Source organism: Polypterus senegalus, chromosome 2 (genome assembly GCF_016835505.1).
Source record: "Polypterus senegalus isolate Bchr_013 chromosome 2, ASM1683550v1, whole genome shotgun sequence".
Taxonomy (NCBI): domain Eukaryota; kingdom Metazoa; phylum Chordata; class Cladistia; order Polypteriformes; family Polypteridae; genus Polypterus; species Polypterus senegalus.
The window spans coordinates 290,768,915-290,791,759 of record NC_053155.1 but is presented as its reverse complement, the minus strand read 5'-3'; the positions used below and the strand labels follow the sequence as shown (position 1 = coordinate 290,791,759).

General features: G+C 40.4%; 1 protein-coding gene across 1 annotated transcript in view; it reads right to left on the bottom strand.

Moving 5' to 3' along the window:
- Positions 1-475: 475 nt before the first annotated feature.
- Positions 476-22,845, bottom strand: part of kl (klotho) — a 105,303-nt gene continuing 82,933 nt past the window's right edge. Inside the window, exon 5 of the mRNA XM_039745758.1 lies at positions 476-2,089. Coding sequence (XP_039601692.1) covers positions 1,749-2,089 — 341 coding nt within the window. The 3' untranslated portion in view covers positions 476-1,748. The remainder of the gene's footprint in view (positions 2,090-22,845) is intronic.

Genomic DNA, 22,845 nt, shown 5'->3' with positions numbered 1-22,845 from the left:
TTTGGCATCTCTGGAGGCAGTGGCTGCCTGGGGGCACCTCGATGGCCAGCAGGAATGCATGGTGGGCAGCAGGCGCAGTGTGACGCAATTGATTTGATGGTTTGTACCTCTTGTCATCATAAGTGGTGGTCCTCCCAGGCGAGCGCTGTCGTAGATGTATCAGCTACACAAACGTGTTCAACACCACGTTCATCTGGGGACTGATCAGCTGATGCTGGTGCCTCACTTTCATATCCGATGTCCATCTCCTGATCACTTGCATCAAATTCCAAGTCCAACAAGTCAGAGTCCGATTCAGCGATCATATTTAAAACGCCCGTGGCATATTTAGTCTCTTGCCAGATGTCGATGCCATTTTAGAGGTTGTTTGCTCTTTGCTGCTCACGCAGGGAATCGAGTTCAAATCAACAAAGCTACTTAACTTTCCTTCTCTCCAAAGAGAGTCAAACTTAAATGTAAGGGCGAGTTTTGTCACAGTTTACAGCTGATTACTGTGCTCTACCCCTGAATTTCGACAAAAGTCGACATCAGCCCCGAAAGAGTTAATATAGCTACTTTGAGAAAAAAACAGGTAGGTCTGGAAAATAAGAGTAATAATGCTGCTTTCTAAGCAAATACATTTAAAAAAAAACAATCTGTAGTCACAGTCATTTTATGCACAATTTAAAGGTCTTAATTATCCACACTTTTGTAATAATTTGGTTTGGGTTGGCTGTCCAGATGTAGAGACACGGAGTGTCTGTAGTCACAGTGGTAAGATGTTGTCTCTGGTCAGTCAGTTTCTTTTGTTGCTTCCTAGGAGTAAAGATGGCCACTCCGCTCTTCATTAGCATCAAAGCAGAGCAGCACAGAGGGATCTTTTTAATTTGGGCTGAAGGGTACCAAGAACCAAACTCCATAGAAGGCTTTTGGCCTAGTATATTGACAGTGTTTTATCATGGTGGGAGTATTTATGAATGAATTGAGAAGTTCAAAAATGAGTTAAACACCAAGACACCGACCCCTGGTCACTACTGATAACAACACTGAGCAAATCCATCCCGTGATTCTAAGGAAGCGATGAGGATTTCAGCCTCGGCATACCGTCAGCCCAGAAACAGTGCATCACTGCCTGCTGCTCTTCTTTGGTACAAACAGAGAGCGGAGTGTCCATGTTTAATTTAGAAGCTGACTGATGAAGGTCCAAACTTTACCACTGTGACCACAGCCTCACGGTGTCTCTACTTGGGGAAAGCTGTACAGCGAGCCCAAATAAAATTATTATAAAAGTGGGGATAATTGTTGACAACTGTCATGAAACGGAGCAAATATCAAATCCCTCTCATGAAAGTGCTAGCACCAATGAAGTACGCATTTCGAACGTGTTAAGGAGGCCGTTGCTCAAAGTTTGTCATATTTCTTAAACAAGTCACCTACACTATGTTTTACACCACTTTCCACAAATCTTAGAAATGTGTGTAATTATTTACAAGCTGTGATCTTTATAAATAAATATTGAAATTTTTATAATAAAAAAGGAAAAGAAAAATGCATCGTTAATACCTGAGACAAGTATACAATAGCTATAGAATTTCAGAATTACACCGATTAGAATGTACAAACAGAAAAAAGCAGGAATGTTGCAATTGGGTAGCCGAGGACAGCAAAATAAAAGCCAAGGGTAGAGTCACATGGCAAAGATGAGCTCATTCACTCAGCCTCCATGTTTGTTTTATCTCCTTTCTTGGAGTCCCGTTCTTCAGCTCCCGTCAAGCGCGGTGGTACCTTCTAGCCAGTCTCCTCAGGTAGCAAATAGTAAATGTAGTAGTTAGCGTAAAACCAACCCCAACCAATGACATTGCCAAAAGAGATCTGTTTGTCAGAAGTAAAGCACAGATGCGACATGACTCCTGCTCTGATGCGCATTTCTGCTGAACAGATGACGAGGCGGGAAAGCCATTCTGGTCAATGATGCTTCTGTAATAACCCAAAGTTAATTTTTCATAGTACTCATCGTGGATGTAGCCGTACAGTCCAAAGCCAGGATCAGTTTGATCACTGAAGGCGTACGCAAAGTACCCCTGAAGGTTGACGCCATCGAGGAGATAGGCTGAAAAACAAAGAGTAAAAACAAATGAGAAAAGACGTTTTGGACAGTTCTGTAAGCTGCTTTCCAATTTAAAATTAATGGATTTTTTATTTTTAAAAGACTTCTATTAAAATTGAACATAAAATTCAAATGGCTGATGATGGGCTGTTGTCCTGACCAGAGCTTTTGCCCACCTTGAGTGCACTGCTGCCAGGTTAGGCCGTGGTCCAGTGAGACCCACAGTGTGACTAAGCAGGTTTGTGTCAGGAATCTCAAGGATTATGTTTGGTACTTTTTATTTTTTTTTAAAATTTTTAACAAATTTTTATTGTTCCCCTGGTGATGTTGTAACAGTGCCATTTTGTGCTTGCGGCCTTCTGTCAAGATGGTGGAGGGGGCCTGGTTTATGACATCATTTATAGCTTGGCTATCTAAAACTGAGCCATTAGAGTCCAAAAAGTGAGATAATATCTCCAAAAAAAAAAACTCCCATTTATTTTGGGAACAGGAATTTTTGACAGTCTGAAACGTTTGCCACGGCTTACTGTTAACTGTGACTTCTGCATTTCATATTTCTCCCTTGCTGATTTGACTTCTGCTTTATCTCTATCTGATTCCCTAATCCTTTGTGTGGGACGCTGTTCTTTCTGTCCCATTCACTATGTACTGTGTATGTACGTACAGTATGTCTGTCAACATCACATGGTATCAATTCAGATTATTGATCAACTAGCCAATTCTATCTATGATAATTTGAGAACGTTTGGTCTCGCACTTGAAGTGGATTCAGACAGGCAGTCTGTAATGCTAACATCACCAATAACACGCTCACTCAAGGGTACCGTTCTTGACACAATCATTCCAGGACGAAAGCAGCTCCTGGTATGACCACGGGGGTCTCAAATTCAGGTCTTGGGAGGCCAGTGAGGTCCCTTTATAGCTATTAATGGGATTGTCATTTACTTTTACATAATGAACTCCTCCTGTCATTTTGAAGTCAGACCACCAGAACGTTTTTGAGTCTTTTACTCAAAAATAGATTAGTACTTCTTTTATTTTTATTTGCTATATTTTTCTGTTCAACCTTTCCTTTTTCTCAGTTGCTACAATTATATGAAACTTGTTATAAGATTCTCAATAGCAGTGCTATTGTTTGCAGTGCACCCTTTGTTAGAACGAAAACTGCATTTTATTTTATTAATACAGTACAGTATATGCGTTACAAAACCCATTCCAATAGATGTCAACGCTGAATTTGCCCTACAATGCCAAACGTGACAGAAATCAGCTTGCAGTATACAGATTGGCACAGCATTTGATGCTGCTGTCTCATCCCCCCGACAGACAGAGTGACAGTCTAACCAGTTCAACACCTCTGGGAACTTCTTCAGACAGTCCGTTCATCTCATTTTATGTAAGCCATCATGTAAGTGAAGACCTGCTGATAACTAACACAGTCGGAATAATCTACTGCTTCATTCAGACTCCAGTTTTGCTACCACATCTCAAAGTTGTCTGTCAGGTGCGGATGTCACTTTCTTATGTTTCTATTGTTATGTCTAGCTGCGTATTTATCTACATATTAAATTTGATATCATTCTTTGGTTTTATAGAAAATAAAAGTAGTATATTCATGTATTAGCATAAGTACATATAGGAAAATATATAAGAATTAACCTTAGTGCAAATATTAATGCAAGCTAAGCCTGCTAATGGTTAAATAAAGGCCCATGCCATATTTCTTTTTTAATTGCAGCTTGGCTTTAGCTGCCAATAACATCTAGCGAGACGACCCAGGAGGAGATGAGGTAATGACAGCCCAAGGATGGAAGAAGGGAAAACACCTGTTGGCTCTCAGCTGACCTAAAAATAAGCAAAGCAGAAAAATAAAGATAATTGACAGAAAATAAAAATACCATGGTCATCATAAAAGAATTTGACAGGCCAGCTACAGGAAAGGGAAGTCAGATTAAGCAGCGAATGGGCTGCTTCTAGCGAGGTCAAAATGATAAGAAACTGTGATTTGTGAACTGTTCAGGGCTCAGACTGATTTAGCCAAACTGGGTTGAGTCCGTGTTGTTGTTTATTGCAATTGTCAGGGATGCCAGGGGCCACGACCCGGCCTGGACGCCTTGAGGGACCGGATGTGGGTCTGTGCCCACCCTGGATCACATGGGGGCCGCCTTCCTGGTTGCTTTGGGGGTCACGGGTTGAGGGCATGGAAGCCCCACCCTGTAGGGGCCCGTGGTCACCGCCAGGAGACACCCCAATGCCTTGGGAACCTGTTACCTCAGCACTTCCGCCACACCCGGAAGTGCTGGGGGGAAGATTTAGGAGGACACCCGGAGAGCTGCCGGGAGAACAGCCGGCACTTCCGCCACGCTGGGGCGTGGCCAACGGGGGAGTGTTCGGAACACCTGGAGCTCATCCAGGGCTGTTATTAAAGGGGCCGTCTCCCTTCATTCAGAGCTAGAGTCGGGTGGAAGGAGGACAAGGCAAGAGAGGAGAGTGGAGGCGGCCCGTAGAAGTGGCATTTGTGGCCAGGACTGTGAGTGCTGGGGTTTGTGCACTGATTTTGGACTGGGTCTGAGTGACCATATCTGTAAATATTTGTATAATAAACGTGTGGTGGTGACAAACAACATGTCTGCCTGTCTGTGTCCGGGTCAAGTCCACACAATAAAACAATAAACTCTTTTTGCCCGTCCTCTTGAATCCTGAGAGCCTTAATTCCGGATGAAGACCTTTGGGTGTGTCTTTTGCTCCGGCGATTTTTTCTTTGACAGTTTGTGTTTTGGTATTTTACGTGTGTTTTGGACTTCATCCGTTTTCTTTTTTGTGACAGCTGTTTTTGAGGAGGCAGCTATTGTTGCTTATCAATAAGTGACATCATGGTGGCCATCTTGTCTAAGTGTGACTTATGCATGAGGAGCTCATCAAAGTTTTGGTTATAGATAGGATAAAAAAATCTAAAACAGATTTTCATAGACTGAAATAAATAAAACAATTACTGAATGAGTGAAGGATTTTGCCATTTCAGTTTAGACAAATGATTATCACTGCTATCATCCTGATCCCTACATGGATTGTTTTTTTAAAGTTTGCCTTGTGTTTGCAATGTACATTTTGGCACTTCCAGAAAATAATTTAACTGTAAAAGATCATTCTTATTTCATGGATAGATCTAGAAACTTATAACATTGTACAGGTTAGGTGAATTGGTGAAACTAAACTGCTTCTTTGTGAGTATGAGGCTGGGTACATAATTGCTGTACAGTGGACCAAAACAATGTGCCAGGGTGGCACCATATGTGGTCACCACAGGCTCTGTCTTCCTGTATTCCCAATTTGGATTATGTATGTGAAGAAATTGGACAGGTGGAAATTTTTAATCCTGTACTTCCACCATATTTACTTCTACTCTCGATTACTAGTTTATGGTTGCCAAAATCTGAATCCCGTAAAGGAAACCTCTGGATAGTATTAACAGTTTAGCTAGGGTTCATGGATATTTGAAGATGTTTTGTCCTTAATTTCAGGATTACTCTCCTTCACAAGAGTGTTTTCCACCAACTAGTTCACTCTCAGCCAGAGTTGGATGTAAATTGTTACAAGTAATTTGTGTTACGTAGTCAGATTACTTTTTAAAATAACGCATAACTTCATGGAACACTCAATTTATTGAAGTAAAAATATCTGCATTACTTAAAAAAAGAAAAACAGATGTGTATTACTGCTTTACTACAAAAACTTATTCCCGCCTCTTCAGACAGCTAGTGAAGGAAGAGGTTAAATACGTGCATGGTGTGTCATATAGTGAAATGAACTCAATAAAAGTTCTAAGTATCCATTTAATCCTGCATATGTAAGGGGTAAAGGGAATCAGCCCAGTTTAGGGTCACGAGGAGCCATTGCAGCAGCACTGGGTGAAGGGCAAGAAGCAAATGTGGTGCAGGGCTCAGTCACACAGCTAATCAGTAAAGAGTGTCCTGTCGTGGTATAGCGGGTACACAGCTCAGATTTAAAAGGCCAGTTTTTAATAGATAATCACCATTTAAAGAGGGGGCGTGGTAGTGTGGCCAGAGTGGTTCCCGGGTGTTTTGTGATGTGGATGGTCCTTGCTTGAGTGCACAGGTGAGGAGTCGTCCGCATCCATAATTGATGCCGGGAGCTTCTAAATCCACACCTGATCCATGGGAATCACAGCAGCAGCTGATCGGAAAGAGAATTATCGGTATACAGCATCAAGCACACACTGTCTCAGCCACGGCAAAACGTTTTAAAGCCTTTCCTGTACGGACCTTGCAGTTCACAAACAGTTTCATCCCAAAAACGTTAAACGCACTCAATCAAATGCTCCTTGTAGAACTGTTTGTACTTATAAGTACAATCACCCCACTGTAAACTTGCACTACAGTTATAATATTACACAACCTGAGCCACTTTATAAAGCGCATATTTACATATGATGACGATATTATTTTTAAGATGAAATGCAGCAAAATATGTTTATTATATTATACAGATAAAACTTTAACTTCATTTAAATAATCTATATTCTTCACTGGAACTGGTGTGAAGGATAGAATAATTAAACATGTACTAAGAAGATATTTCAATGTTCTTTAAACGTTTTGAAGAATCGGCACTCTAAGCTTACAGATGGCTTAACGTCTATTACAGAGCTGATTGTGTGGCGATCGGTTACTTCGAGAAAGAAAAGGAAGGACTGCAGGGGCGGCCACAGCAATATATATTGAATATAAAACAGAAAGAGAAAATAACGACACAGCTAAAAACGCAGCGGCAAATTTCAACAAAAGTTAAACGCTTGTGTCATGAGCACGAGGCGGCTATGCAGTGTCCGCAACGGACGTGGCCATCCACCGTGCATAAGATACCATATTGATATTGGCGGGCGAAGGGGCCACCGATTATTTCTCTGCCCAGGGCCACCCCTGAGTACTGCTGCAATAAATTATTTCATTAAAGGTCGCACACAATCACTACGCCGTGAAACCCATGTTTAATAACATGCTTTAACTCCTATCATCATAAGAATGACATCACGTATACATCTCAGTATTTTAGTTATTCAGAGAGCTGTAGTATCACAAATGTAATGGATTCTGTGTCCAGTCGGAGGAAGAGAGCCAGTTTAAGAAGCAAGTAGTGATTCACACACATAGAGCACATAGAAGATCAAATACAAAACAATGCATTTGACGTGCTATTTTAATTACGATGTGATTTGAGAAACTGGTTAATTAAACAATTTTAAGATGAAGTTTATGATCTACTTTAAAGACAAAATAAACTATGTGATTAAAGGGAAATTTCGAGATTGAAGTGGACATTTCGTGCTTTTTCCCCACCGTGTGCCTTTTTTCTCTGTACCCTAATAAACTTTCATATGACACTCAGACAGTGGGCTACGACTCGCCTTTTCACGGCAACTTTGATATGTGACTTCTTTTTTATTTCCGGCACTGTGCGATTTTGTGAACGTGAGCTTTCAAGTTTCTCCAACACGCTATGTCACTTGATCAACTTCCTTTTGTTGATTATACCACGGTTTATTTGAACAAATAGTATGTTTTTCCTTTGCCTCCACTTGGTATTCGCTGAAATTCTTATATTTTCCCCGTGCTTTTCCCATTGTCTTTTCACAGAAGGCTGATTGATTTGCATATTCAAAGAGGCGTAATTCTGGGAGAAGTTGGGGGGGACAGAAGGTGCGTGCACGAGCGTTACTTTTCACGCTGACCGGGATTTATGGAGTGGAAGAATGTGTAAGTTGGAGTATGCACAGATTCCTGCATCTGATTTTTCTGTGCGTAAGCACATTTCGGCTTTTGTGCTTACGTCATGTTATAGTGCGAATTTTACGCACAGCGATATACATTAAGCCCCAGGTCCCTAATGATCACTTGGTGTATGGTGCAGAACATGACAAACTTAAGAAATAAGGAAATTGGAAGGAAACATTTGGAACATTGCAACACCAGCTGCGTATCACTTTGTGTTCTGCACATTTAAGTGACATTATTATTATTATCCAATGTGATTTATAAAATTGGGAAACGGTTCACATGCATTTTTTACAATTGGAGCTGGTGAAACTACTTGCTGGCTCAGAGTCACATAGTGTGTAAGAGCTAAGAATTAACCCGGCAGTCTGGAGGTTCATGGGTCACATGTCTGCTGCTGCAGAAATCTATAACATCAACAGCATCAAATCACTTCTATTATTACATCCACCCACTCATTTTCTTAACCCACTCAGTTCAATTAAACGCTGGGTGCAAGGCAACAGTCCACCGTTGATTGTGTGCCAATCCAATGTAAGACGTACTGTACTTGGGTACACTCACACATTCATTCACAGATGCCACTGTAGACTGAAAAGTGCATGTGCTTGGGATGTGAGAGCAAAATGCAGTACCAAAAGAAAAAGAAAAACATGCAAACCTCATACAAAGAGGAACCTGTGACAAGATCTGAACCCAGTAGTCCGGAGCTGTGAGTCAACAGTGCTAAGCACTACACCACCATCTCACGTGTTCCACTATAACACAGAAGACTGAATACTTGGCTGTCCTCGTCTCATAAACCCCAGAGTCCCAATTTGACAGTACAGTGGTTATCAAAGTATTATTAATAGTGATGAGCGAGCACCAAAGTGTTCAGGTGTACGGTCCGAATACATCGCGATGTTCGTGTGCTCTACTGAGCACCCGAGTATAATGTAAGTCAATGGGAGACAACCAGGCACCCCCTGTTCTGATTGGCTGTCTCCAACCCGCGAAACGTGCAGGGCGGAGACTCGAGCATGGCGCACAAGCACATGTGGTGCTCATTCGAGTAGCTCCATGCTTCGAGCATAGCGATGCTAGAGCCAAACACGTTTGGCCGAGCATGCTCACTCATCATTAATCATTAATAGATGGCATTTCATGAAAAGCTCAGTTCTTTAATTTAATAATAATAATAGGTTTTATTTATTTTGCATATTTTATTACGAGGCCAGCACACTAGCACAGTTGTAAACACTTCCTCAAACCTTCTCTCAATTTTCTGAACTCACTATCTCTGTTCAACGAGCTGGGAATAAAATAGGACCTAAGATGGCAAAGTAAACCCGCCTATAACAGGGCACACTTACTGACACCCACACATTTCATCTCCCTGAGCCAATCTGCCTTGTGTACTGTGCAAGGCTTTGTGATGTCGGAGGAAAGAGAACTCCTGGACATGCGGTAATGTGCAGTCTCCACACGGGTGGCAGCAGTGACAGGGACTGAATCCTCTTCCACGGACGGACATAATCAAGCCAACCCAAACAGTCTCCAAGCCAAAAATCGGAGCCCTTCCTTTACAAGCTTTATTAACATCTGCTTCCCATTAAAGACCTGACATTTTTAAAAGTATTTATATTGCATTTAGCTTTATTTTTTATTTCAACAAAAACACACATTTTATAATTGTTTGTTTGTTTTTAAAGCTTTTGAATTCATTATGTCTGGATATAGCAGAAAGCCACAGGAATTATTTGCAAATAGATTCCACAAGACAACAGTTAGCACTGAAACAAGCAAGAAACAATCCCATAAGGAATTGGCGGCTGGCATCGGAGCAAAATTAAATGCAGGCATGGAGCAAAAAAAATCAATGATTGTCAGCAATGGCAACAACAGTCTGGAAAAGATTTAATAAAGAAAAAAAAAACAATCGTCCTGTGCCCACAAGAACACAAAAGAGTTGTTTTGATGTTATGCCCTGGTGTAACGTTCCCGTAAGAGCCATACAAAACTAATTAAAGTTAATATAACTTCAAGGTTCCCAGGAAACTCTACCATCCAAAATGAAAGCACGGAATGATTAGAGGCTTATGCATAAAAGACTTGGATGGCAAAAGAAGTAGGAGCTCCCCACATCAGGAGGGCACAAGACCCTTGGCTTGTTCTCACTTCAACCTTCACCTCTTCTCCACTGCTTGTGCAGCTTGACAACAGTGTTAGCGAATTAGATGAGCCTGCTGATGGGAAACAGAGATGGGCTCACTAGTGACAACATCCAAACTTGACAAAAAACATTTATGAGCCAAGAGCTCTAAACACAAACAAATGTGGGAGGACGACTGTAATGTCTGTCTGTTAGGATTCATGCTATGCCTTGCCCTGGTTCATCTTTGTGTTTTCACCAACTCACTTACTTTTGTCTTCATCACATTTGTATGTGTTTTTTTTCTCTTATTTCACAACCATTTTTAGCACAGTTTCTTACACTTTTTTTGTTGCTACAATCTCTTGCACTTTTAAGTGTCTTTGAGACCCTTTCTATGGAGAATCACCGCCAAAGCTTTGGCAGTAGAACTAAGCACTTTGTCACTCGTATTGTGTAAAAGTTAGAGGTCAGATCACTGAATTGACCTTCGCAGAGTCACACATAGAGTGACTGGCACATTTTGAACCAGCAACCTTGTGGTGTACAGTCCAAAGAATCAGCTACTAAGCCACACTTTCTGACCCTGCCTTTGCAAATGTAGGATTTTTAGTATGAGAAAAGGAAGAGATGATTAGTACAATACAATACAATTTATTTTTGTATAGCCCAGAATCACACAAGAAGTGCCACAATGGGCTTTAACAGGCCTTGCCTCTTGACAGCCCCCCAGCCTTGACTCTCTAAGACAGGGGTGTCCACTCTTTTTTGGCTTGCAAGCTACTTTTAAAATGACCAGGTCGAAAAGATCTACCTACATTAAAAATGCTATATTATATATATAGATTTATATATATATAGATATATATATATATATAGATATATATATATATAGATATATATATACCGTATATCTTCTAGTAGTGGCCGGCTTCTTATGGACGCCCGTTTCCAATAAACGGCGGGTTTGAAGAGATGTCGCGACAAATAAGATGCCGGTCTCTAATAGTAGCCGGTCTCCTTTATTCTTTTCGTACCACCTGGGCTACCGCTATCCTGCAGTGAATCATACGGTAAGTACCTTTTCGTGTCAAAAATGTTTTGTCATCGGATGCTATCGAGGAAGCGAGAAAGTCAAAAACAAATTTCTTTTTGTACATTTTGCCCTTTCGTCTCCACGTCAATCATAACCCGACAGGGAAGGCAGAGGTGGCGGGAAGAACATGAAAATGCCATCTTCGACACGTTAATCCTGATAAAACTGATTACTGCCAAACAACAAGCAATGGGAGTAACTGTATTGCCATCACAAGAAGAGGAAGATGAAGAAGAACTCGCAAATAATGAAGCAATCATTACCTATTCAGATGATGAGTAGATGGTAAGTACTGTACTTTATTGTATCTTATCCAGTCTCATGTCGTAATGTGTACGTATATGCGTGAGTTTGGAGCTTATTGCATTTCCTTATGTTCCGCAGGGGACTTGTTGGGCTGATGAGCGCTTTCGTGCGAAATTCGGACTGGTGTAGGCCAGTGCTGGTGGCATCATTGACAAGAAAGTTGACGTCTACCGTACCTGTTTTTCATGCTTACGGTAGTACCGTACTGTATACTGCTTTAATAAGACCGTACTGCTGTACTGATAATTTCATTAAATCCTGAAATGTTCATCCGGTGTTGTTGCCTACATTTTGTGACCGTAAATACGGTACCATACCGTATTTTACTGCCAAATGAACCCTGTTTACTCATCACCATTCCGTCTGCGAGGCGAATAATAGCCGGTCTCCAACAACCGCCGGTCTCTTTTAAACGCCGGGCCGTCCAAATAATTTTTTGAATAAACGCCGGGGCTACTATATATTACGAGTATATACATACTGAGTATACTTTATACATAAAATATATGTTGTTGTACCTTGCATAACTGAATAACCTTTATGGCACAATAACAATTCAATACATTTATGGTCACTACAGTATTTAGATTCAATAATCGTCATGTGGGAAAAGTCTGACTCGCATAAATAAGTAGAGCCAAATAATGTAGTCAAGGAGCTTTTGAATTCAGCCGAGTGACAAATGACGGTTGTTCGATTAACTGTGATTTTAGTTCCCTCTCCTTTCTCTTTCTCAGATCGCTTTTCGGAATGAAGTCAGTTTCATAGTTTTTATGAACAGTTCGAAAGTGCCTTTCCACGTTTTCCTTCTTTGGAATAGCAATGATAGATTGACAGATCAGACAAACGCACTTCGACTGTGACATTGTGAGAAAAAAAATCCTCTTCCAGTTCCACATCCAGCCCATACCCTCCCCAAACAATTTTTTTTTAAATCCCTTCTTTAGTCCATATAAGTTGGAAGACTAACAAGATCACAGCTGGAGTTTTGCAGTAGCTCGCGCGTTTGATCGTGCATGCGGGATGACCAGTGTCTTAGAAGAAAAGAGATCTCAGACTGGCCGCCCTGTATGTCAATCAAGTGGCAAATGCCATAGGGAGGATATATGATAGACTAACGTTTAAAAATAATTTTTTTGAATGCAACGCGATCTACCTGCACTACTTTTGCGATTTACTGGTCGATCGCGATCAACACATTGGGCACCCCTGCTCTAAGAAGACAAGAAAAAACTCACAGAAAAAAAAATCCTAGTAAGGAAAAAATTTAAGAAACCTGAAAGGGAGTTCAAAAAGAGACCCCTTTCCAGGTAGGTTGGGCATGCAGTGGGTGTCAAAAAGAAGGGGGTCAATACAATACAATACAATACACAGAACAGAACAAATCCTCAATACAGTATAAAAATAAAAAATGTACAAGTATGGAGCAGAATTTAACAGTAGATGATATCCCATAATATGATTTGGATTTCTTTAGGGTCCAGTATGGGGATTTCTCCAGTTGTGAACTCTTATCTCTCTCTCTCTAGAGTTCAGTATGAAAACAAAGTTAACTTGTATCTAAAACAAATACACATGGAACCTAAATTTTGTCTTTGGTTGGTTCCACGATGCACTATCTGTACACCCTTTCTTGATCCCATTGCCGTCTTTCTGGATGTAAAGACAGATAACAGGTATGATAAAGGATGATGTGTACACGTAAATATCCATAAAAACAGTAGTGATAATAGATGACAAGGTCTTTTGGCTCAACTGACACTCGGCATTATGATAAAGTCTGGCAATATTTGTACACCACACACCATCCTTAAATTTGGAAAACAAAACTTAGTGGCCACTTTAGGTATACTGGGGCAGGATTCCCAGATTTATGATGTTCTTAAATACATAAACATTCTCTTATTAGCTTCCAACTGTCTGTCCAACAATTAGATGTGGGGTGTTGATTACAGAACACACAATGCAGAAATATTCTTTGCCAATATGTATTCTGCATTAAGTGGCAGGTTTTCAAAGCCAAAATGGGAAGATGACAATTAAATCTCCTATAACAACATTTTTTATTTATTTTGCAATTTTAACCTTTGGGCTTTATGCTTATTTTTTCTTTACCAGGCCACATGTGTATTAAATGTATATTTAGGATGGTCATTTAAAAGCAAGCAAACGCGTCTTCTGCCTGTTTTGTCTTTTTATTGATATACACTTGCCTGGTGTTTTCCATCCATTCACCAGACAATGTAAGAATCTAAAACATTAATAAAGCATTTATAGGTTTTAGAGTGCAGAGTTACCATATATACCCACAGATAAAGCAGGACTTGATTTTACTGTATAGTTTCTGGAATTTTATAATATTGGTTGTATAAGTCAAATGTGAAAGACTCATGCTATTGGTCCAAGAGATATGCTAACGCCCACCTGAGAGAGTAACCACGGGGCACACTGCCTTTTTTTGTATGTATTGTGCCTACTTGACCACACGGTAATACCCAAACTATTCCGAAGCGATGTTTGCACTGTTTTGTGTTTTTTGTATCTCACAGTCATACACCTTTATCGTAAGAGCATCCCTTATCTTTGATGGAGCATTCAATAAGAAGAAAATATAAAGATGGTTTTAAATCAAACGTCATTGAAGTAACGAAAGAAATTGGTAACTGCGCTGCTGCAACAAAATTCTATGTGTCTGAGAAACTGCTGTGAGATTGGAGGAAGCAAGAAGATGTAAAAAAAAAAAATTAAGTGTTGCATTTTTGAACAGGCTTATAAGTCAGGGTCTGATTTTATGATCGATTTTTTGGGTTTTCAAGATCCGACTTGTATGTGAGTATATATGGTAATTCTGTTATCTAATATTGTTGTGACAATGTGACACAAACATGGCAAAAAGGGGATGTAAGGCTTCCAAAAAGTCCCACAAAACAGGCCAGGATCTTCTCTGACCTGCCATGAGGTGGCCTCGCCCCGGGCAGCCAGTATCATGAAGCAAGATGAACTTTATTAAAGCTGAGAGAACAATTCAATTGATTTATGTAAAAGGAATCGCTGCCTATTACTCTTTATGTTTTACTAGTATGGAAGGACTAGTGTGTGGATGGGTCACAAGTCAGCAATCAGTGAAGAAAAATAATCCTTCAGTGTGAGTAACAACTTCAAAGGAAATGTGTTAATGGATTCTACTTTGCCATACTGTATGCCATGACTATTAACATCATTCAAGCTATTTTTGTAGATTTATTGCAGATGAATCACCAACATTAGACCTTTCAAATGTCTAGCAAAAATAATTCCATACAGGGTTTTCAGCATTCAAGGTTGCAGTGAGTCACAACATAATACTCTAAATTGGATGAGGACTGTCTAGGCAGGTTTTAAGAGTCTGAAAGACACAGTCTCAGATGTTACCATATCACGTCCTTGTGACCTGACTTATAAGAGTTAACAAATTCAGAATTGTACTTGTGCCAGAAAAAATCATGAAGTCTCAGATCCTCCAATCATCTGCCAGTTGTCTCATTAGGTGGTTTTTGAAGGACAGAGCAACACTATCAAATTTTCAAGTTCATAAGGTTGTTAGCAGCACGTCAGGTAATGTGCTGCTTCTAAGGCACAGGTTGGTTTAGAGTGGAGCTTTGTGGCCTGGAATTACTGCTTAGCTCCTGACTATTGAACTAGTTGCTCACAGACTGCTTTTTTGCAGCCCACAAAGGTATGGTAACACCACAGGCCACAGCACTGTCAGCCCACACAGCTAGCATCAGACACTATTGTCATCAACAAAATGTCAGCAACCACAAAAAATGACATTAAAAACAAAGACATTAATCAATCCAAAACTGAACAAGATAGAAGCAGAATGCTCCCATCTGGGCTGATTGGAGCATTTTGTAAATTCGCCTTCACTCTTTCGTAGCTTCAGACTCACGTCGACAAAGCACATATATTTTCCATTTAGGTAACAGTGCACTAATAAAGCAGTCATACTCTTAATAGGGTGGAAGTTCCAATTATTTCTCTTTAAAGTCATCTATTGAATTTATATATTAGGCTGGTAATAATATCTCTATGGTTAGGCACTGTTGTAATGGTGGAATAATGTTAGGTAAACAATTTGAAAAAACACACTGTAACTTTCCAATTAATGGAGGATTGCCTGGAGAAACTCAAAATTAAGCAAGACAGATAGCTTTGGATAACAAAGTGATTCATGGTGTGAAGCAGCTACTTGGAGTTTATGGGAAGGAGTCAGAACTTGAAGCACTCCAGTGCCAAGAGGACTTCCATCAATAGAAAGTTCTATTTAGCTTTAGTTTTGCTCTTTGATTTTCATTCATTTTTGATAGTTAAGTGGCACAATCTTGTATTTGAATAGGGGTTTTTGATGTCAAGGATTATTTTCCTTACATTATTTGTTCAGTTTTTCAAATAGTTTAGGAGATGTGTAAAAAAATATTTAAATAATTTTTATAATGTCTTTAACATTTTAGGTCTTATGATCGCCACCATTTTGGGTACCCATCCCTAGGGGCTTAGCCTTAAAGGTGCGATGGGTTATAAAATTGGCTGGGAGTTCTCTTTGTTATCCGATCTGTGGACACCTGAAGACTAATTGCTAATTTTCTTTTTGAGAGTGTTGTTCGGTTTTGTCGTTGTTGTTTGTACCTTTAAACTTTGATTTTTGTCTCATGCTTTGATTTTGGTTGCTAATTTTGAATCCCAGCACTGACCCTTTTTTGTGGTCTTCAGGTGCATCTCCTGGTTTTTCTCAAAAGTTCTACCTGCATGTTCATTATCGGGACAGAAAGTTACTGTGAGATCCTTATTATTTGAACATCTGAGAGCAGATTGATACAATTTACTGGCACCCCATAAACAATCAGAGCAGAATCTTTACAGGTACCAGTTGAGAGTTTTCTGAGAAGATTTGACTATAGTTGCCCACTTTTATTTGTAGATTGGGACAACCTACATACAAATGTCCCCGACTGCCACAATAAAAGCACATCTCTTCCCTTAAACATGTGTTCTCCTCAAATGCTCAAATGCAGTTTCCTGCTTAGACAAATAATGCTTCTTGAAGCAGGTGAAATGTTTTTTTGTGACTGGCACTGCTCACCTATTTCGTTGCTTCTTGGGAAGCCCTGGGACTCTGCCATTTTCTCAGCATACCTTTGTTAATGTGGGCTCATGTGCAGCTTGTACTTTTCAGCTCTCCCTTAGGTCTTGAAGGCTAGAGCCCTTTTAAATAAGCCAATGATTTATTTTTTGGGATGGAATTTATGAGATTCACATGAATTTGCTATTTTGGAATAGTTGTTGTCTTTACTATAAATATTGTTTATTTATGTACAATAAAATTTGGCACTTTTCTAATTGAGTCAAATTTGGAAATTTATGAATATGTATTTGCATTTCTACCTTTGATGTTGTGTATTTGATGTTGAGATATCATTTTGTACTCTCCTTTGGTAGTTGTACTGTATCATAATATGTTGACAGATCTGCATTTTATGTATTTTTTATATATTATTCATCCATCCATTTTCTAACCCGCTGAATCCGAATACAGGGTCACGGGGGTCTGCTGGAGCCAATCCCAGCCAACACAGGGCACAAGGCAGGAACCAATCCTGGGCAGGGTGCCAACCCACCGCAGGACACACACAAACACACACTAGGGCCAATTTAGAATCGCCAGTCCACTCAACCTGCATGTCTTTGGATTGTGGGAGGAAACTGGAGCGCCCGGAGGAAACCCACGCAGACACGGGGAGAACATGCAAACTCCACGCAGGGAGGACCCGGGAAGCGAACCTGGGTCTCCTAACTGCGAGGTAGCAGCGCTACCACTGCGCCACCGTGCCGCCCATATATTATTCAGCTTACATTTAATAATTATTGGTGCTCGTAGCTCAATACATTGCGAAACACAATGTTTCTCACTTTAGTTCCTAAATGAGGTTTGCTGGAGGCTCTCTCCTTCCTCAGCCACCCTCCACCGCCACTGCCACCATTCTGATCCTTACTGCTCCTTCCACGTGGCTCCAATGACCTTTTCTCTGCCGCATGCACTACCCACACATTCACGCCAGCACCACTGCCTCATACCACTCACTTGCGGTCAGAAGCAATCTGCTTTCACTTTCACAAATCTATCAACTGATTAAAGCCAGGGTCCTTCCCAAGATGGCACGTGGCCATGTACACAAGCCAATGGTGTGACATGTGAGTCCCACTCTTACACCCCAAAACACGAGACTGAGTCTCAGTACTCAAGCAAAACCAACTTCATTCAGCTTGAAACAGGAACAGCACGGTTATTTATTGTAGCGGGAGCTGCTACTCTCCTATACAGGTACACAGACACAGCAATCAGGCAGGGTCATGGCCAGGTTAGTGGTCAAGTAATACTGTTCCCTGCATTTATAATGTTCTTTGCATCACCCATCGACAGCAGGTGCGCATAGCACAACCGCGATCCTTTCGGATTTGTTTTCGCGGCTAGCTGCTACAGCACTGGGAGCCTGCAGTTGCCCCCGCAATGGATAAAGTGTCTTCCACAGACACAGCCATCGTTCTTTGGGACACTCTTCAGTGTGTTGTCCTGTTGGGGGGAGTCCCAAAAGAGTTTAGAAACCTTACAAAGGATTTAAGAGGAGGAGCAGGTCCAGTCAGTTCTGCTGTTTAAGTGCTTGATCATCTCTCTCTCTCTCAATTTTGCAACACGCTTTCTCTGCATGGCCTGTCAGGATGGCTCTGTTGACTTTGAGAGGTCTGTGTCACATCCACCAGGATTTTCATTGAAAAAAAAAACTCAAACTCTTAAACAGTGCATAAGTTCTCAGTTCATGTTTATGTCACTCATTTTAGAAAGGGAATGGTGATTTAACTTTGGTGTCTTTTAATTGAAGAGTGATAGATTTCTTCTCAGAATGCACATGAACTTGGACTGTAATCAGAACAATTCTCCTCCTCACATTGCCATCCTCAATGGCCACTATTACGCAAAATATTCTATCTATCCATCCATCCATCCATCCCCTGGTCCTCACAGTGGTAAAGTTAGTGCTGTATTAATGCCTGAGAGAGACGGTGACAGTGAGATAATTGTGTAATTCACTGATTACTCCCTGTGTTGAAAGAATTGATGAAAATGATGAACATTTATTCTTCCTTGTTAGTTATTAACTGATATGCAGCACATTTGGAAAGTATTCAGACACCTTCACTTTCTGAACACTTTACTGTGTTATAGATTAATTTTAAATAGAAATATTTGCCACGTGTTGCCCATCTGTCCACACTTAATAACCCATAATGCCAGTAAAAACATGATGTCTCTTCTCTTGTTCGTATAAGTACTTAGCACTTTAGCAGCAATTTCAGCTTTGATTCTTCTTGGGATAGTCTCTACAGGCTCTGCACACCTGTATTTGGCTGTTTATCCCATTCTTCCTGGCAAATCCTCTCCATCTCTCAATCACAGTCAGAGACGTGTCACTCCAGTTTTGTTTTGGTTGTATGTTTCAGGTCATTGTTGTGCTGAAAGGTGATCTATCACCCTAGTCTGAGGTCATGTGCATTCTGGAGCAAGTTTTCTTCAAGAACCTCAGGTAAAGGTGATATAATTGAATTAATGAATCAATAAATCATTTCTACTGTTACTGTGGAACTCGGTCTTTGATTCGTCTGTCCAGACCACATTGTTCCAGACGTCCTGGTCTTTGCCGAGATGTTCAGTGGACTACTGTAGTCTTCCCTGATATTCTTTTTGGACTGCAAAGCATTTTTTGTTGCACACCTAACATATACATCAAAGCTGAGTAATTTCTTTCAGATTGTTCCAATTTTAGGGTTCTTGCTGTCTTCTTATCGTATTATGCAGTCATTTGAAATCTAGGCCACTTATAAATGATTTTCCATAACAGTAGACGGATTGAGTTCAAATAGGCAATCTTTTTAAATCCCTTGCCAGACTCATAGGCATCCATGGCCTTTTCCTCCGAGAGCCCCAGAGAGCTCCTTTGATCCTTGCATGACGACACCACACACGTCAAGAGCAAAGAGAACACCAGACCATCAAATCTGCAGTTCAAATAGGACCGGGGTGACCTGCACACTCCCTAAATGAGATCTAATCATTGGCACCTCATCTGGAGCACCTCATTCTAACTTTAAGCATTTGAAGTAGTGTTACCTGTACCCACTAGACAGATCTGCACGTTTATTTTGTTTTTTAGATTATGAGAATCAATATGTCCTGTCACTTTTATGTGTCATTTGTTCAAGTAAGTTTTTCTGTGGGCACTGTTTGTATGAAGATCTACTCTTTATCTGTTCAATTATGTTGAAAAAGTTGACAATTTCCATTGGGTATACTTACTTACTTACTAACCCCAAGTAACTCCTTTTTGGGATTTTTAAAATGTGAAATATTTTACTTTAGTGGCAGTGTTTTTCTCAGTTGATTTTTTTTTTATTTGGATTGCTTGACTTGTAAACTAACAATAATGTTGCCACCAGGCGCGCCTTATTATTTTTCAATTAATTTTTAGTAACGTGGGTTCCATGCATCATCTGTCTTAGTAGTCATTTCCTCATTAATCAGACAGCACTGCTGTAAAGGCTAAAGACAATTTCAAAATAGGTCAAAAGGACTGGAAATTTGTGAAAACCACTCTTAACCCTCCTCGTTATCTGATGTTAGCGGTTGTGTCATTAATTCTCCCCGGGGAAGCAGTGAGCAACCGTCTGACCGTCAAAGGCTAAGAGACTGTTTAAGAAAAGCTGTATAGGAAGACAGATTCCCACAGAAATAAATGGATTGGGAAAGCTCATCAAGATTTCTTTTCCGGATTAAAAAAATGTACTGCTGTCCTTATTTCTGTTTAATTCATTCCGGAATTTAAAAAAAAAAAAATGTGTTTTTTCCATTAGGTCAGGAATAGTGGAAGTGAATGGAGATAAAAGAAAAAAGTAAAGCTAAGGCAGGCTGCTTTTCTTACTTGCCCAGCCGGATGTGTTGAATATTAAGACTTAAACGTCTTACAACAGGACTTGACAGCATGATTTGCATACATCTTGGAACTTTGCTCAAATTTCATTTACTTGCGGAAGTTTCATAGAGTTTATACCTTGATGTCTACTTAAATATAATTGAGAGTGGCAGAGCAATCAGAATTACTGTTTCCCATCCACCACCCGGGCACAGTCTGTGTATACGTTGACATGTGAGTTACGGAACTCCTCAAGCACTTTGCTGTACCTCTCACGTTTTTTGCATTTTCTTTTGCCATCATCACCCTGGCTTCCCTCTGCTCAGGAGTGGCCATGTTTTTAATATATGGCCATTATTTTGTTAGAGTGCTGCACAGCCACGTTCCTGTTCACCATCTTCACTATGTTTGAGATTGGCATGCATTAGGTGAGGGATTATGGTAACTGAGCTACTACTAGGAGCTGGTTGCTTGTTTCTCCCTGCGCTTTGTTTCTGTCTTTCATTTCTGACTTTGTTCACTCAACAACCTTTTTGTTTTATGTTAAACAGTCAACAGCTCTTTTTATTCTTATGCTTGTAATGGTGTTATGTGTGATTCTGAGATAGACTGTAACCCTGCCTATGATCAGACAGGCTCAGAAAGGGTGGATGGTTGGAAAATTGTATTGATACTTGTGACATTTATGTGACACTGCGTAATTTAACTTGAGTGGTTACTCAAAAAGAGCTGTCCACTCCTTCATCTTTCAATTAGTAGTTCTCATTTCCTCAACACACTTGATGAGACAAATGAAAATAACTCACAAGGTAAAATGAACAAACATAATATTGGCCAATGCAAGCAGGTCTCCATCAAGACACATGAAAAGTAGACTGCGTCATGCTTTCTGATTTTCATAAAGTATTAATGCCCTTTCTGAGTGCATTTCTGACAATCCATATATGAATTAGGGTTTTGACACTCAAGGATTCTTAGTATTTGTTCAGAAATGGAGCATCTGGTATATTTAAAAAGTTCATTTATTTTTCTTTTTACCACATCACTATTTTGTTTCCCTAAAGAGACCCATATTTTTATGAGCTTTTGTTTTAGACATCTAACTGGCAATGGTTCCCAGAATGTTCCATGATGCGCAGGTTGGTGATGTCATCAGACCGACAGCTTAAAATATATTTTCAGCAGTTAAAGGGTATCCATATTTGATGAATAAACTCTGTTTCACTGAGTTCTTCTTCTTTTGGCTGCTCCCGTTAGGGGTCACCACAGCGGATCATCTTCTTCCATATCTTTCTGTCCTCTACATCTTGTTCTGTCATATCCGTCACCTGCATGACCTCTCTCACCACATCCATAAATTTTCTTTTAGGCCTTCCTCTTTTCCTCTTCCCTGGCAGTTCTATCCTTAGCATCCTTCTCCCAATATACCCAGCATCCTTCTCCCAATATACCAACCATCTCTCGTCTGCACATGTCCAAACCAACGCAATCTCGCCTCTCTGACTTTGTCTCCCAACCGTCCAACTTGAGCCAACCCTGTAATACCCTCATTTCTAATCCTGTCCATCCTCATCACACCCAATGAAAATCTTAGCATCTTTAACTCTGCTACCTCCAGCTCTGTCTCCTGCTTTCTGGTCAGTGCCACCACCTCCAACCCATATAGCATACAGCTGTGCTTCAACTAAACGTTTCCTGCTCACTTCAGGTCCTTCCACAACATTTCGATTGGATTAAGGTCAGGACTTTGACTTGGCCATTCCAAAACATTAACTTTATTCTTCTTTAACCATTCTTTGGTAGAACGACTTGTGTGCTTAGGGTCGTTGTCTTGACCCACCTTCTCTTGAGATTCTGTTCATGGACAGATGTCCTGACATTTTCCTTTAGAATTCTCTGATATAATTCAGAATTCATTGTTCCATCAATGAAGACAAGCCATCCTGGCCCAGATGCAGCAAAACAGGCCCAAACCATGATACCACCACCACCATGTTTCACAGATGGGATAAGGTTCTTATGCTGGAATGCAGTGTTTTCCTTTCTCCAAACATAACGCTTTTCATTTAAACCAAAAAGTTCTATTTTGGTCTCATCCGTCCACAAAACATTCTTCCAATAGCCTTCTGGTTTGTCCACGTGATCTTAGCAAACTGCAGACGAGCAGAAATTTTTTTTTTTTGGAGAGCAGTGGCTTTCTCCTTGCAACTCTTCTATGCACACTATTGTTGTTCAGTATTCTCCTGATGGTGGACTCATGAACATGAACCTTAGCCAATGTGAGAGAGGCCTTCAGTTGCTCAGAAGTTACCCTGGGGTCCTTTGTGACCTCGCCGACTATTACATGCCTTGCTCTTGGAGTGATCTTTGTTGGTCGACCACTCCTGGGAAGGGTAACAATGGTCTTGAATTTCCTCCGTTTGTACACA